This window comes from Hyperoodon ampullatus, assembly GCF_949752795.1.
Source record: "Hyperoodon ampullatus genome assembly, chromosome: 2".
NCBI lineage: Eukaryota > Metazoa > Chordata > Mammalia > Artiodactyla > Ziphiidae > Hyperoodon > Hyperoodon ampullatus.
Window position 1 is genome coordinate 17,670,384 of NC_136915.1, and position 14,621 is coordinate 17,685,004.

At 57.9% G+C, this 14,621-nt stretch overlaps 1 protein-coding gene across 1 annotated transcript in view; it reads right to left on the minus strand.

The window, feature by feature from the left end:
- Nucleotides 1-14,621, minus strand: part of RAP1GAP (RAP1 GTPase activating protein) — a gene marked incomplete at both ends in the record, with an annotated part of 49,887 nt that overhangs the window by 3,060 nt on the left and 32,206 nt on the right. The window contains 14 exons of the mRNA XM_079697568.1: nucleotides 177-332; nucleotides 1,256-1,365; nucleotides 2,339-2,416; nucleotides 4,344-4,475; nucleotides 6,293-6,430; nucleotides 6,857-6,943; nucleotides 7,552-7,623; nucleotides 8,090-8,245; nucleotides 9,468-9,597; nucleotides 9,731-9,831; nucleotides 10,036-10,119; nucleotides 11,217-11,270; nucleotides 11,641-11,719; nucleotides 11,979-12,082. Of these exons, the coding sequence (XP_079553694.1) occupies nucleotides 177-332; nucleotides 1,256-1,365; nucleotides 2,339-2,416; nucleotides 4,344-4,475; nucleotides 6,293-6,430; nucleotides 6,857-6,943; nucleotides 7,552-7,623; nucleotides 8,090-8,245; nucleotides 9,468-9,597; nucleotides 9,731-9,831; nucleotides 10,036-10,119; nucleotides 11,217-11,270; nucleotides 11,641-11,719; nucleotides 11,979-12,082 (1,481 nt within the window). The remainder of the gene's footprint in view (nucleotides 1-176; nucleotides 333-1,255; nucleotides 1,366-2,338; nucleotides 2,417-4,343; nucleotides 4,476-6,292; nucleotides 6,431-6,856; nucleotides 6,944-7,551; nucleotides 7,624-8,089; nucleotides 8,246-9,467; nucleotides 9,598-9,730; nucleotides 9,832-10,035; nucleotides 10,120-11,216; nucleotides 11,271-11,640; nucleotides 11,720-11,978; nucleotides 12,083-14,621) is intronic.

The following is a 14,621-nucleotide window of genomic DNA, read 5'->3' on the forward strand; positions in this document are numbered from 1 at the left end:
CGCACAAAGTGCTCAGCGGGTGTGTGTCAAAGAAGGACCTGGGAGAGTAGTCAGGCCCCCTGCCGCCGTGGTGTGGCTGTGTCAACACTCCCAGCAGGCCTGGGCCCAGACAGGGGGTAGAAAGAATGGGCCCACCACACCCAAGCCCCCCGGCTCAGCATGCCCCAAGCCCCAACCTGTTTTTGGTCGTGGGCATCTCTGGGGAGCTCTGAGTGGATGAGTTCTCCGACTTGGGCTCCTGTGAGACGTGCCCGCTGTCTGGGGTCTTCTGGCCAGCCGGGGGGCTCTCCCTGCGGGGCACATGGGGGCAGCGGGGGGATTCAGCACCAGGCCTGGCATCAAGGGTAGAAGGAGGCCCAGGTGGTGAGGGGAGGTCATGGGTGCCTCCTGCCTCGTACCCACACCCTACATCCTCAGGGGCCAGCCCCAGAGCAGTCCCTGCAGCTCCTGGGCTGGCCTGGCCAAGGAGGGGGCAGGTGCTGTGGGAGCACCTACTTAAGACCCTGTTATGGATAAGGAAACTGGAGTCCAGAGATGGGAAGGAACCTGCTCAGGGACGTGCAGCTAGGACATGGCGAAGCCAAGACTCGAACCCTGGATTCATGGGATTCTGGGCTCTCTTGCCTTTGAGGACAGTGCCAGCTCCACTCTTGAGGCCTCAGTGCACCTGCTCCCTGCTTCACATGCACTGCACACACCCCCTCAGCAGCACCATGCCATTGGTTGTGTTCTTATCCCCATTTTTCAGATTGGGACAGTGAGGCTCAGAGAGGTACAGTGACTTTCCCAAGGTCACACAGCCCCAGTGTGATGGAGACAGGACTCACACCCAGGAACTATCCTCTGCTTCCCGGAGGCTCCCTGCTGGTAATACAGTGTGCTGTCCACACCCCGCCCACACAGATGCACTTACAGACCTCCACGGACCAGGCCTCAAATCCCAGCTCTGCCCTTCACCAGCTGTGTGACCTGGGCGGGCCCCTGACCCCTTGACCTGTGGCTCATTGATGTGCAAGGTGTGACCCCTTGGAAGCCGGCAGAGCTGGGACTGGATGATAGGGCTTCATGTTAGGTGACGAGCTGGCCGTGGTGCCTGACGCAGAGCAGGGACTTGACCGTGTAGCTGTCACCGGTGGGGACAGAGGGGGAGAAGGGTGGGAGCTCCCTCTTGCCTGCTGTGCTTTGCCACTGAAAGGGGGTCAGGGGGAGCCAGAGGAGACGCAGGACGCCATCCTACCCCCTCTGCTGCACCCACCTTTTCTCCTGCACCTCCTGTATGTTCTCAATGCCGATGGCACTGCTGCGACGTGAGCCGAACGGGCCCGACTTCTTCCTGGTGGGGCTCTTTCCAGGGACAATCAGTGACTGCGGGGAGAGGTCCCAACTCAGTACCCACCTGCTCCAGGAGCCCCTGTGCCCCCCACATGCCACCCTGGGGCCCTGCTGCCCAGGCCCTGAAGCAGAGACAATGAGCAAGAAAAATGAGAGAACTGTCCATCTCCAGAGAGAGCCGTCCTAATTTACAGATAAGGAAACAGGCCCAGAGAGGGCCAAGGCTCCCCTGAGGTCACACGGCAGGTCTGGACCCAGCATCTTAGTCCAGGAGAAGAGCAGAAGCCTGAGGGAGCTGGACAGCCACTCTGGGCTGGGATTGGAGGAGGCCAAGTCCTCAGAATGACTGCTGCCTCTTTGCCCCCGGGACTTCATGGGACCTGCAGCCTACGGGCAGTGGGGAGAGAGTGGGTGAGGCAACCCAAGCCCCTGCCCCCTGCTACAACCTCGGAATCTCCAAACTGGCTGGGGGAGGTTCTGGCCCAGCAGTTGAAAGACGCCCCCCAGCCCAGTTTACACATACACTATGGTGGGATGCCCCAGGCACCAGAAGCATGTCCCCCATTTCTCTGGGGAGGCGGGAAGGTGGGCCCCATGGAGGCACAGATGGGCAGAAACCCCCAGGCCAGTTCATGGTCGGGACAGGGAGTTAGGGCAGAGGAGGGCGATGGCGCTCCATGCAGAACCGGCGATATTGGGGGACGTGCAGCTGGACAGAGGGTGTTTAGGTACCAGATCCTAAAGGCAGGGACTGGGCCAGAGTCCCAGGGGTCAGGGCAGGGCCAGAGCCCCTGGTGGTGGGGGGGGACACTGGCACTGGCACAGGTGCCAGGCCCCAGAGCAGGTGCTGAGTGCCATCAGAGCTGCTGGCACTCCATCCTGCCAGCCCTCGGGCCTGTCCCGGGGGGAGGGGGGCAACGTCCCCAATATGGCCTCCGTCCTGAGAGCGAGCAGAGAACAGCGCGTGCAGGCAGCCTCCAGAGACGGCGGCCCCGCGGACGACAACCTCTTCCACGGTTCCTATGCCTATGGCACTGCCCCGGCGTCCGAATCTACTCGCACTTTTCCCAGGAATAAGCAATGACTGGCAAGCAGCAGAGGGTGGGAGCAGAGAGAGAGAGAGACAGAGAGAGAGAGAGACAGAGATGGCGGGAGGGGGAGGCACGGAGAAACGAGACAGGGAAAGGAGGGAAAGACAGACAGACACAGACAGACAGGGACAAAGAAGAGAGTGGGGCAGGGGATTGAGAGAGACAAGGCCGGGGAAGGGAAGGAGAGAAGAGGTGGGAGGAGACACAGAGAGAACAGAGGAGAGAGATTGACAAACAGTCACATGAGAAGGGGTGCAGAGTTAAACATGGACAGACAGACACAGAGACGGACCCGGGGAGCAAGACGGACAGAGACGGAGAGGGAGGGGCAGGCACAAAGGAAAAATCAAGGGCGAAAACAGTTCGAAAGAGGAGAGGGAGTAAAAAGACAGGTGCAAGAGGACAGAATACACAAGCGCAAGAAGGTGGAGGGAGGCAGGGGGTGGAGGAGGGGAAGAGAGAAAGGGAAGAGGAAAACAAGCAAAGAGGAGAGAGTGGAAGGAAAAGGAAGCAACATGAAGAGAGGGGACAGTTGTGCAAAAACAAAAACAGAAATGGGTCTGGTTACTGCCACGGTGGGTGCTGCTGGTCTGGCCCTGTCCCTGGGGCCCCTCTACAGCCACCCACAGGAGGCTGGGCCACTCTGGTGGGGAAGGAAGGGAGTGGCTAGTGAATTGGGGTTGGAGGAGGGTGGGCCTGCTTCTCCAGTGACAGTGGGCTTGGTGACTGCTGGAACACAGAGGACTCGCCCTGCTTCCCTGGCCAGGTCAGCCCATGGGGCAGGGGTGGGGTGGAGGGGGTCCCTCCTGCCACAGGACACAGCCTCACAGCACTGAGCACAGGGCTTGCTTGGCATGCAGCAGTCAGTCAGTAAATGATGGGTGGGTGGGTGGATGGATGGATGGATGGACAGACGGATGGATGGAAGGAAGGAAGGAAGGATGGATGGGGAAGGGGCAGCAGAGAGGTAGGTGCAGTGCTGGGGGGTGACCACTGGGCAGCAGAAAGCAGACTGGCCCACAATTGAGGGCCTCATTCATCCTCTGTGCCCAGCACACCCCCTGAGTATTAGTAGCAGAATCCCACAGAGCCTGGCAGACAGTAAGTAATCACACAGTAGGTGCTCACTCAGGAGAGGCTCACACAGAAGCCCAGGTCCTGACACACAATAGGTGGGCACAACCACAGAGGCCCTGGCACATAATGGGTGCTCACACAGCTCATCTCCTGACACAGAGAAGGTATTCACTGATATCCAGGGCTTATCACAGCAGTCCATTTCCTGACACATGGTGGATTCTCATACAGCAGCTCAGGGCTGGGCACACAGCAGACACTTACAGAGTTAGGTCCACGCAGTAGCCCAGGATCTGACATACAATAGGGGCTCACAGAATCTCAGGGCCAGGCCCACAGTAGATGCTCACAAGATACATGTCCACACAGCAACCGGGTCCTAGTACACAGTAGGTGCTCACATGGCAGCCCAAGTCTAGACACACAGCGGTACCCACCAGCATCTCAGAGCCAGGCATACAGCAGATGCTCACACAGAAATCCAGGTCCTGACACACAGTGCGTGCCCACAGCCTGACACACAATAGGTGCTCCCAGAAACTCAAGGCTTGACAGGAGGTGTCCATACAGCAGCCCAATCCCCAGCATATGACAGACAGTAGGTGCTTCATAAGGAATGTGACACAGAAGCTGCCCCAGAACAGACACAGCTGAATAAGGGGCCAGGAGGTGGGGTGGGCCGAGGAGCTGGGGAGGGGGATGCAGGCTCTCAGCATCCCAGTGTCACAGCTTGGGCACCTGACCCCGTGGAGGGCAGTGGCTAGACCTAGCCTAGAGCCCAGGATGAGCCCTCGGACAGCAGGGCAGCGGGGGGAGGCGGGGCCCCTGGGGGAGGGCACTCACTATTCCAGCCGCCTTGGCCAGGTCCGGGTTGTTGGGCGCAAAGCTCCCGCTGTGGCTGGTGGACACGGTGTTGGGCTTCTTGTTGCTCAGCCCCATGGCATCCATGGACTGGCTGCGGCTCCGGATGACCCGCTGCGAAGGTGGCAGTAGGGGTTTCGTAAGGCCCCACCCCCTCAGGGAAACCCAGGAGCCACTGACGCCAATCTCGGTGACCCCAGGAAGTCCCTTCCCATGAGACCACACAAGAGTCAGGACCTGTACATGTGCCAGGGGTATTGTGGGCCTTGACTCTGCCACCAATTTGCTGGGTCACCTTGGGCAAGCCACTCCACACCTCTGAGCCTCTGAGCCTCATGACCTGTTGTGCAGTTGTTGTAAAGACCGCAGAAGACGCTGGGTCATGAGCAAAAGCGTGCACAGAGAGACCTCCAGAAACCCCAATTCCCTCCTTTTAGCGTCTCTTAGGGCTTGCTTTCTTCCCTTTTCTTCCCTCCTCCCTCCCTCCCTTCCTTGCTTTTTTCAGTCAATCTGCGCTGAATGCTCACTTCAGGGCCGGGTACTTTCCATTCGCTCTCACTCAATCTGCCCCAGGAAGCAGGCACTGCCACCAAGCCCATTCTACACGTGATGAAACTGAAGCAGAGGTGGGTCTGGAACCCAGATGCCAAACCCAAACCCTTGACCGTGGGCTCCGCTGCCTCTAAGAAAGTCTGTAACTTAAGCCCGGTCCACCATCCAGCACTCACCAGATGTGGGATCACTGGAGCCCCCCCTCAGAGAAGACACCCCAGGTCCGTGTTCCTCCCACCCACTCCCTGTCTCCAGTGAGCAGAGGCAGGGCTCTCTTCAAGCCTCTTTCTCAAAGACGTTCTGTTCGCCTCAGCCCAAGGCAGGCCTGGGCAGCTGGGCTAATCCTCTTATGCAAACCCACACCTCCAGCTTTGTGGCCTGCCCTGGGGTAAAGGTGAGGCCCCGCCAGCCTGCTGGGCACCTGGAGGATGGGCAGTCCTCCTCCTGTGGGTGGAGGACACAGTGGCAAAGAGGCCACCGCCTGGGGACCTGCAGCCTGGGGGAGTCCAGGCCCCGTGGGGGGAAGAGGAACTCTCTCCGCCTCTGCCTCTCACTTTGGATGATAGTTACTGAGGTAGATGGGCGGGGCTTTGCATTTTCCTTCTTAACTTAGATTACACTGATCTAACTGCTTCACAAATAATTCTCAACAGTTGTATGAGGTAAGTTGCCATTACCCTAAACAACAGATAAAAAAACCTGAGGCTCAGAGAATGCTCAAGCTGGTAAGTGGCAGAGTTGGGATTTGAACCCAGGGTGTCTATGCTCTTAACACTAAGCTAAACCAGAGATAGCCAGGGTGGGGCACACGGCCTAAGGTCATGCAGACCAGGTCCCTCTCCTATAGCCCCTCGTTCACCTCCCTCCCCTGACCTCTGTTTCTTTCTCTGGGTCAGGACAGAGGCTTCCTCCTCTCTTCTCTGCCTGCTGACCTGGGAGCCACCACCCTTGGCACCAGAGGGCTCCAACCTTCAGCACAGCTCCCAGGCAGACTCCGCCCCCAAGCTTAGCCCCGCCTCCAACCATCAACTCCTCCCCCAGCCAGAGCCCACCTTACAACTCCCAACCGCAGCTCTACCCCAGGCCAAGACCACACCCCCCCAAGTCTAAGCCCACCCTAAAGCCCAGGTCCACCCAGAGGCTCACCATCACCCAGACTCTACCCCAGGTGCGTGCCCACCTAGCCCGAGCTCACGCCTATTAACTCCACCCTGAGCCACGCCCCCACCCGACTCCACCTCCAACGTGAGCTCACCTCTAGCCACACCCCCACACCTTGTCGCTAAGGGCATCCCCCGACTCTAGCCCGACCGCGTGCCCAGATTCCTAGCCAACCACATCCGTCCCCCTCCGCACCCAGGTAGACCCCTGCTCTTCACCTTGAAGGACTCGAAGAAGCCACCGCCCCCGCCGCCGTTCTCCATCTTGTCCTCGTCTCCACCCAGGCCCATCATGGACTGGCTGTGGATGTGCAGTTCCTCATAGAGCGTCTCCAGAAGGGCGGCCCGTGTCCGCTCCTGAGGGCCAGGCCGGGGCCGTTAGGAGAGACCCCAGGGATCAGCCCTTCCCACATTTGCAATCGCGGCCACCTTCTCTGAGTGGGAAGTGGGCCTGGGCTCCAGAAGCCTAGACGGCTTCCCTCAGGCCCCTCCGCAGCACAGGCAGCCCCCAGGGCTCGACGTGGCCCCTCAAAGATCTGACCTCATGTCGCCACGCCCCTCCTCCACTGCGTCCTCTGTGGCAGCCCGCCTACCTCCAAGGCCCTCCTGAGCATTCCTTACGAACCCTTACTTCCTCTCCCTTGACCCTGGTGCTGCTCATCTGTAAATCTGTCCTCCCCCAGGCAGCCTTCCCTAAGGCCAAGGTCTGAACATAACTCTTCTCTCCCCAGCGGCTGAAATTCTAGGGGGTGGGGGGATTCAACCCCAAGAACCCATACTCACCTCCAGTTTGGCAAACTTCTCTGCCTTGTAGCAAGCATATTCAGCATTGATCAGTTTTGTCAGCAAAAATTCCTGGAACTCAGGCCCCTGGGAGCCCCCAGCGCGGAGAAGAGAAAGGGGGGGTCAGGCGAACACAGAGACAAGGGGCTGGGGCTCCGGAGCCATGCTCTGCTGGGGCCTGGGGGCTGCCCTCTTCACTCCCAGAAGGGCATCTCCTTGGGCTCAGCTCCCCAGCCCAGGCACCTGTGAGCCCTAGGCCCTTCATGGCTGCCCACCCCTCGGGAGAGCTGGGTTGGGGTCTCCCACTGCCTCAGTCTGGGGGATTGGGGGGTGCTGAAGCCAAGGCTCAAAGTGAGGGCTCCTGAGAGGTGAGAGAGATGTGTGCCCCCCTCCCCAAGCATTTTAGAAGAAGGTTGAAATTGTCAAAAAGACAACAGAAGTGAGGAAAGGCCACAGAGTCTGCTCTACAAAATGTAAAACAACGATACAGTCTGTTCTGTGCCGTTGTAAAATAAAGTCAGTTTTTATCAAGATAAACAGAAAAGCCAGGCCCCAGCTGCTCAGTTAGGGGAGCCCGGCTGCCCTGGCACACAGTGGGGCTTCAGGACCTCGTCCAGCAGAATGTGCACCCTCTCAGCCCCCACCCATTTAGTCCTGCTCTGCCCACGATGGGGGGGCTGGGGGCTGCCCCTCACCTTCCTGAACACAGCAGGGTCCGGGAGGGGTGGCCCGAAGAAGGGCACGTCGTCTCTCGCGGTGACGGAGACCTGGAAGGGAGGGCAGCTGTCCCCAAGGAGTCCCCACACCAGCCAGAAACCACTGATTCGCCTCCCTATCCTGCCCCGTGCTGGGCACAGGGCTGCCCCTTGGCGGGGGAGGTTCAGTGACTGCCCATCGGATGGGTGAACCCCAGGATTTCAGCTCCTCCATCCTTAGTACTGAATTTGAGTGGTGGGAAGGAGTGGAGGGTCTCAGGAGTCATGAGGATGGAGAGGGAGGAGGAGGCTAAAGGGCGGAGGCGGGTAACCAGCCTCTCTGAGGGGAGGGATTTCGGAGGGCAGCGAGGGCAGGATGGGACTCCTCCAGCATCAGAGCACGAGGCGGGGCTCAGAGCCCTCCGGACGGTCCCCCTACCTACAGTTGGGAAAACTGAGGCTCAGAGAGGCCTCACAGTGGGTGAGGGTGGGGCTGGGATGGTGGCTGATGCCCTTGGGAAGCTCCGAGATCACCCACCTTGTACAGGGGGCCATCAGGGCCCCCGCTCTCGGCCTGCACCACCACGTAGGCGTGCAGAAAGTTGGATGCAATCATGTCCGGCACAAAGGGCGTGTTCTCGTCCTGGAAGACCACAGCCACGATGTCGTTCCCGATGTGCCGCTTCCGCTGCAACTGAGCACAGGCCACAGCCTTCACCACCTGCCCGGGGGCCCGCAAAGGGTGGGGAGGGTGCACAGGGCCACAGCCTTCACCACCCGGCCGGGGACCCTCGAAGCGTGAGGAGGGTGCACAGGGCCACAGCCTTCACCACCTGCCCGGGGGCCCGCGAAGTGTGAGGAGGGTGCACAGGGCCACAGCCTTCACCACCCGGCCGGGGGCCCGCGAAGCGTGGGGAGGGGGCCCGCAGAGGTGCGGGGGGCTTGGGGTAGGCAGAGGGCATGTCTAAGGAGTTGCTTCCCCCCAAAAAATGTGGGAGAAACTTGTCTTAAAATTATTTTCGTTTTCTTGGAATCCTGTGACAGATGAGAAAACTGAGGCCAAGACAGAAGTGACTTGCAAGGCCCTACAGTGAATTAGGGGACTTGAAGCTGGGGCTCTTGGTCTCCAGGCCCTACCTCTCACCCTCCTCCTGTCTAAATACCCCAAACATGGGCCCCTCTTGAACAAGTAAGTTCCACTCAATATATCTTTGTTGTTAAAATGAACAGAGAATCTATTAAAAGAAAATTAAAAGACATTAAAAACAAGGAATAAACGTTTCCATTTTTCTCACATGACCCCTGTATCCCCCTGTAGCCCTGGAGTGGGGGCATGGGGAAATAAGGAGGGCAGCCCTGCAGGAAGCTTAGGACAGGTGACAAATTTCCAAGTTCAGCTCCAGGAACATGCCTTGCACTTCCTCATCACCAGGCCTTTGCAGAAGAGGGAAGCCATTCTTTCCCCCAGAATGCTCCTCCTCCCTCTCCTACCTCCTTTGCAGCCTAAAAGTCACTTCATCTTGAAAGCTTTGCCTGACTCCCACCTCTGCCCAGTCTAAGTGCCCCCATGTGACCTGACAATACCCTTCATTTCCTGTAAAAATACTCGCATTTACTGAGCTCCTGCTATGTACCAGATACTGTTCTAGTCACTCTGGGTGCATACCCTCGCTTATGCTCACCTATAAGGAAGGTGCCATTATTATCCCCATTTCACAGATGTGGAAACTGAGGCTTTCACAACATCGTAGTAGCTTGTCACCTTGCCCCAACTAGAGGCCACAAATTGGGGGACTAGATCATTTCCATCTCTCTATCCCAGGGCCCACTGAGTCTGGTGTGGTGGACACTGAATGGATAGGTAAATGGGGGACAGGAGGACAGGTGGGAAGCAGGTGGGTGGGTGCCCAGGCTACCTGCTGGGCGTCCCCTTCTGTGTAGGGCAGCTTGGTGGACACGTGAAACATGATCTCCTTGTTGCGGAAGTTGCAGTACACAGACTCGGTTCCCGTCTGCCCGTGGGTCACGTCCAGGCCTCCTCGGAACCTGCCCCAGGCCCCCCAGGCCACGGCTCAGTCTCCAGCCCCAGCCAGGCCTCCACGGGGCCAGGACGGGGGCTCCCTCCCTGCCCAAGGGCATGGGTCGGATTATCCTCTGCTTGTCCCACCCCAATGCTCACCCCTTAAAGTCCTGCAGTTTGACCTTCTGGCCAAGGAATTCGAGGAACTCCACGAAGGCGGGGCTCTCCTCGTTGGTGCTGAAGAGTTCTTCCTCGGAGGTCTAGGGATGCACAGAGGGCAGAGGTCATCGAGCTGGGCCTCCTACCCCCCACTCACACCCAGGAAGGCTGGAAGGAGGACCTCTGGCAGCTCCTGAGCTCCTGGGAAACTGAGTCCCTGGGCAGGTGCTCTCCCTGGCAAAGGTCTGAGGTCCCAGGTACACGGCCAGATGGGGGCGGGGGCAGGGAGGAGGAGGTGAGCACACCTGCCCAAGCTTCTGATAAATGACTCCGAACTTGAAGTTATTGCTGATGACATGCTCGTCGAAGGTGACAATGAGGCGGGAGGCCTGCGGGGACAGGATGATGGGTGAAACGCGCTGCTTTTTCAAGTTGCCGTTTATTGCTCTATGTGCCAAGCGCTGTGCCAGGCACTCCACATGCATCCACTCATTTCCTCCTCAGAGCAAGCCCGTGAGGGAGGCACTCCCGCAGACTGCATCTCACGGATGAAGACCCCGACATTCCGAGACCTTAAGGAACTGACTTGCTAAGGTCAACGGCTGGCAAATGGCAGAGCTGGGACTCGAACTCAGGTCTGTTGGATTCCAAAGGCTAAGCGCATTGCTCCTGAGTTCTGCTCATAAACTCCCGCCCTACTCTGCTCTGACACCCAACTTGTTCCCCGGCTCTTCTGTAAAGCCACCTCATCGTTCTAGAACAGGCCGAGTCTCACCAGTGGGCTGTGGAGCCTTGAGCAAGTTCCCCTCCTCACCTTGGGTTTTCGGTAACTGAGAAGCAGGACCTGATTTCTGAGGCCCCTTCCTTCAGGGGACCTTTCCTGGACCACCCGCCCTTCAGCGACCTCACCTCACTCTGGAATTCAGTCAGAGCCACAGGCTGTACGTGTCTTTCAGGGCCCACCTCTTTCCAGAAACCCCCTGGCTCACTGAAGACAGAAGTCCCTCCCCTTTATCCCACATTGTCACAGTGCCTCAAACCCAGCACCCAGCACCAGAGCTGGAAGTGCAGCTGCTGTCTGTGGGGCGGCACCTATGGAGGTGCCTGTGTTATTCTCTCTCCCCAGGTCCCCTCTGGGGTCAGAAGGCAAGACCAGTGGAGCCTTGGCTCAGGAGCACAGGTTACCCTTAGGAGGGCCCCCAAATGGCACTGCGAGTTCCCAGAGGTAAGGAAGGCTCGTCTCCAAGGAGGACAGCACTAGGTTCAAATGCAGGCTTTCCTATCTGCTGTGCATCCTTGGGTAAGGCACCAACCCTTTCTGGGCCTCTGGTTCCTCTTCCACAAACTGTGGACTTTGCAGGGTTATTGTGAGGTTTAAATGTGAGAACTTAGGAAAAATGCCCTGCACACAGCAGGTGCCCAATAAATGCTTGGACCCCTAGTTACCCACCCACTCCCAGTGAGCAGGGCTCAGATCCAGCCATACCTTGGGGTAGAGCACAGGATAGAATCGATCCACATTCACGTCTTCACACACCAGCTGTGGGAGCAGATAAGGGAGGGCCTGAGGGTGGGGCCTCTGGGCCTCCCTGGCCAAGGTCTGGGGGGAGGACAGTGGAGGACAAAGAGGGGACAACCAAGGCTGAAGGAGGCTCACTGTCACTCAGAATGGGGTACAGAGAACTGGAGCCCCTGTCTCCAAAAGGTGCTCTGAAGAGTGCCCAAAGCACACAGCCAGCACGTGGGCATCATGGGAACACGTGAGCGGCAGGACCCTGGAGACAGGCCACAGCAGGCAGGCCAGGATCTGGGGCTAAAGATGAGGGTGTGCAAAGGCGAGGCTGCAGCCCAGCTCTGTGCCCACCTGGGGTGTCCACGGGGGGCTCAGCATGAAGGATCAGAGGCCTCACCTTTGCCATCTGGACCACGTTGGGGAACTCAGTGAGGCAGGAGATGGGGATGACGTCATGGTACGTCCGGCACTTGGTCCTGGGAGGAGAAGACCCATGCTGAGGGGCGAGGCAGCGCGAAAGGGAGATGGGAACCCCTCCACACCAAGTAAGACCAGAGAGGGCAGACCCCAGCGAGGTCCAGAGGTGATGAGGCGGTCAGGCCTGGCTTGGGCACTAACTTGCAGTGCAACCTCAGGCAAATCCCTGGCCCTCTCTGGGTCTCAATTAGAAGAGTGGGTAAAACAAGATGGGCTCCCAGATTCTGAGAGTCACAGGTTCCCTCACCCCACCCTCACCTGAGCAGCAGACGCAGGTGTTCCTGGTCCCCGATGACATCATACTTGAGTGAGAAGACAAGGTGGCCCAGGGCGGTGTCCAGTGAGTAGTAATTAAAATGCTCCTGTGGTGGGAGGCAGGGGCCAGGGGAGAGGGTGAGGCTGAGCCTGAGGCTTCCAGAAACCAGACGAGAAAGCCAACTCACCCCCGGATGGGGGTCCTTCACCAAGCAGCAGGTGTCCGGGCTAACAGCACTGTCTGCCTCAGAGAGACCTGCATTCAAATCCCAGCTCTGCCACTTGCCAGCTGGGTAACCTGAGAAGGTCACCTCACCTTTCTGTGCCTCAGTTTCCTAGTCTATCAAATGGGAGTGAGGCCCACTACCTTGTGGGAGGGTGGCAGGCACTGAAAGTGATAGTGCCCGGCGCAGAGTAGGTGTTCTCTGAACGTCTGTAGTAACCTTGGCTCTCTGGGTCTTCAGCGAAGTCAGGGCCACATCTGTACCTGTATGGCTGTCTCCCAGCTCCCGCCCCTCTCAGAGCTGGGCACACAGTAGGTGCTCAATAAAAATATGTCAACTTGTTAAAAATCAGACATTTTTTCCATTTAGTATTAAACTATTTTTTGTTCACATTTTATAAAATGCCTCAACATTTGTAATATTATAAAATACAGTTCTTTTCCATTAACTTTTTGTGCTTAGTTCCTTGAAACAAGAAAAATTAGGAATATGATTGTTCATATTCTTTTTTTTAAACAAATAAATTTATTTATTTGTTTAAAAAAAAATGTCAACTGACTGATTGGTCAACTGATTGCTCTGTGGCCCCTGAAGCCAGGGCCCATGAGAATCAGGAAATGAAACATCTCATGAACACACTGGCCGGCTAACCGAGCCAGTTCCTGCCCTCCTGCCTCACCTGGGGAAGACACAGGGTGGGGAAGAAATGCTCCCGAGGGCCCAGGGGAACTGCAGCAGGGATGGCACCCCCAGAGAGGAGCTGGCAGTCTGGCACCTCCAGGTGGAGAAGCCCCACAGCCAAGAGCCGGAAGTGCCAGAAGATTTCACCCCACCTGGCCCTGGGTTCCCCTGCCAGCCCGGCCCTGGGAATGAGGCTGGCTCCTCAGCCACACCCACCCCAGGAGTCATCGTGGAAGGAAGCCCTGTTTAAATACAAACAGCTGTGCTCAAAGGATGGGAGGAAAAAGATGTAGGGGCCAGGGGACATGCGCCACAAATCCACAGCTCAGGGGCAGTCTGCGGGGACCTGGGGCAGAGTGATGGAAACCCCCAAAGGCCTGGCACGATCTGCACAGAGGGAGTGGCAGGCACTGGGCAAGGAGGTCTGCACCCAAGTCCTCGGGGTGCGGAGTTTCCCCAGACCCCGCTGGCTGGGCCCAGAGAAGCCCAAGGAGAGTGGGCTCAGGGTCCCAGTGGGTCACCCTAACTTCCTCCCTCTGCCAGAACAGGGCACACTGCTTCCCCAGCACCCCACCTGGAGCTGGGAATGGCCCGGCCTCTCTGCCAGCCCCTGGGGCCCCTCCTCTCTGTGCTGCCAGCCTGACCCTGGTCATCATGCCTCCTCTAAGACCCCCCAACCTGTACCTCTTCCAATCCTCCAGTGCCCAAGGCACCACCTTCATTCTACCACTCACCACTTCTTCAGCAAACTTTTCTGTGCACCAACTATATGCTAGGCCCACAAAGTCCCCCAGGCCCCACCACTTGCCAGACCCAATTAAGAGCCTCTGGACAGTGGGTTCCGGGGATGCAGGTCTCTCCCCACCCACAGGTGGAATCCCCTGCCCTGTTCTGAGTTTGTCCCCAGGCAATGGCTCCTGCATCTGAGCCTGCTGGTTTAGTCTCAGTCACCCTGTCTCCCCGCCTTAGCACCAATACCCACCAGCATCAGGCTAATGCCCTGGGCCCAGACTGAGCCCACACAGCTTCCCAACACCCCAAGGAGTCACCCCTCCTCCCAGCACCCACGAGTGCACGCACACACGCTAGAAACGTGACCCCTCCCTTAGTGTGTCTTAATGGAAGGTCAGCCAGAGTTATGTCCAGCTCCTAGCTCAGTAACTGTGTGAACTTAAGCAAGTTGCTTTATCTCTCTGAGCCTCAGTTTCCTTTTCTGCAAAAACTAGGACGATCCTGATCTCACAGAGTAATTATGAAGATGTAATAATAACAGCTAACATTTACTGAGTACTTACTATGTGCCAAACATGGTTCTCGATGCTTTTATCATCCTCATTTTTACAGATGAGGAAACAGGCTCTGGAAGGTTAACTAACTTGCCCAGGGTCACACCATCAATAAACAGAAGAGTCAATAGGCGCATCCAGGCCCACGAGACTCCAGAGCCCACGCTACATTCCACCACCTCGTTTGTAAACTGACACAGAGACAGCACTCGGCATGGAACGTGGCACGTACAAGGTCCCAGCGTGTGACCTCCCCTCCGGCTCCCACAGCCTCGCCCAATAGCTCCTGCCTGGAACGCCGCCGTCGTCATCGGGTGACACTAGGACAGGTCGTTACTTGGCAGGGTCCCGGCTCTGGGGCAGGTGGTGGGGCAGGGGTTGTACCAATCCAGGTCACACCACGGAATTACTGTCTTCCCCACCTCAAGCTGCCTGAGGGCACGGCCTGGGTCTGT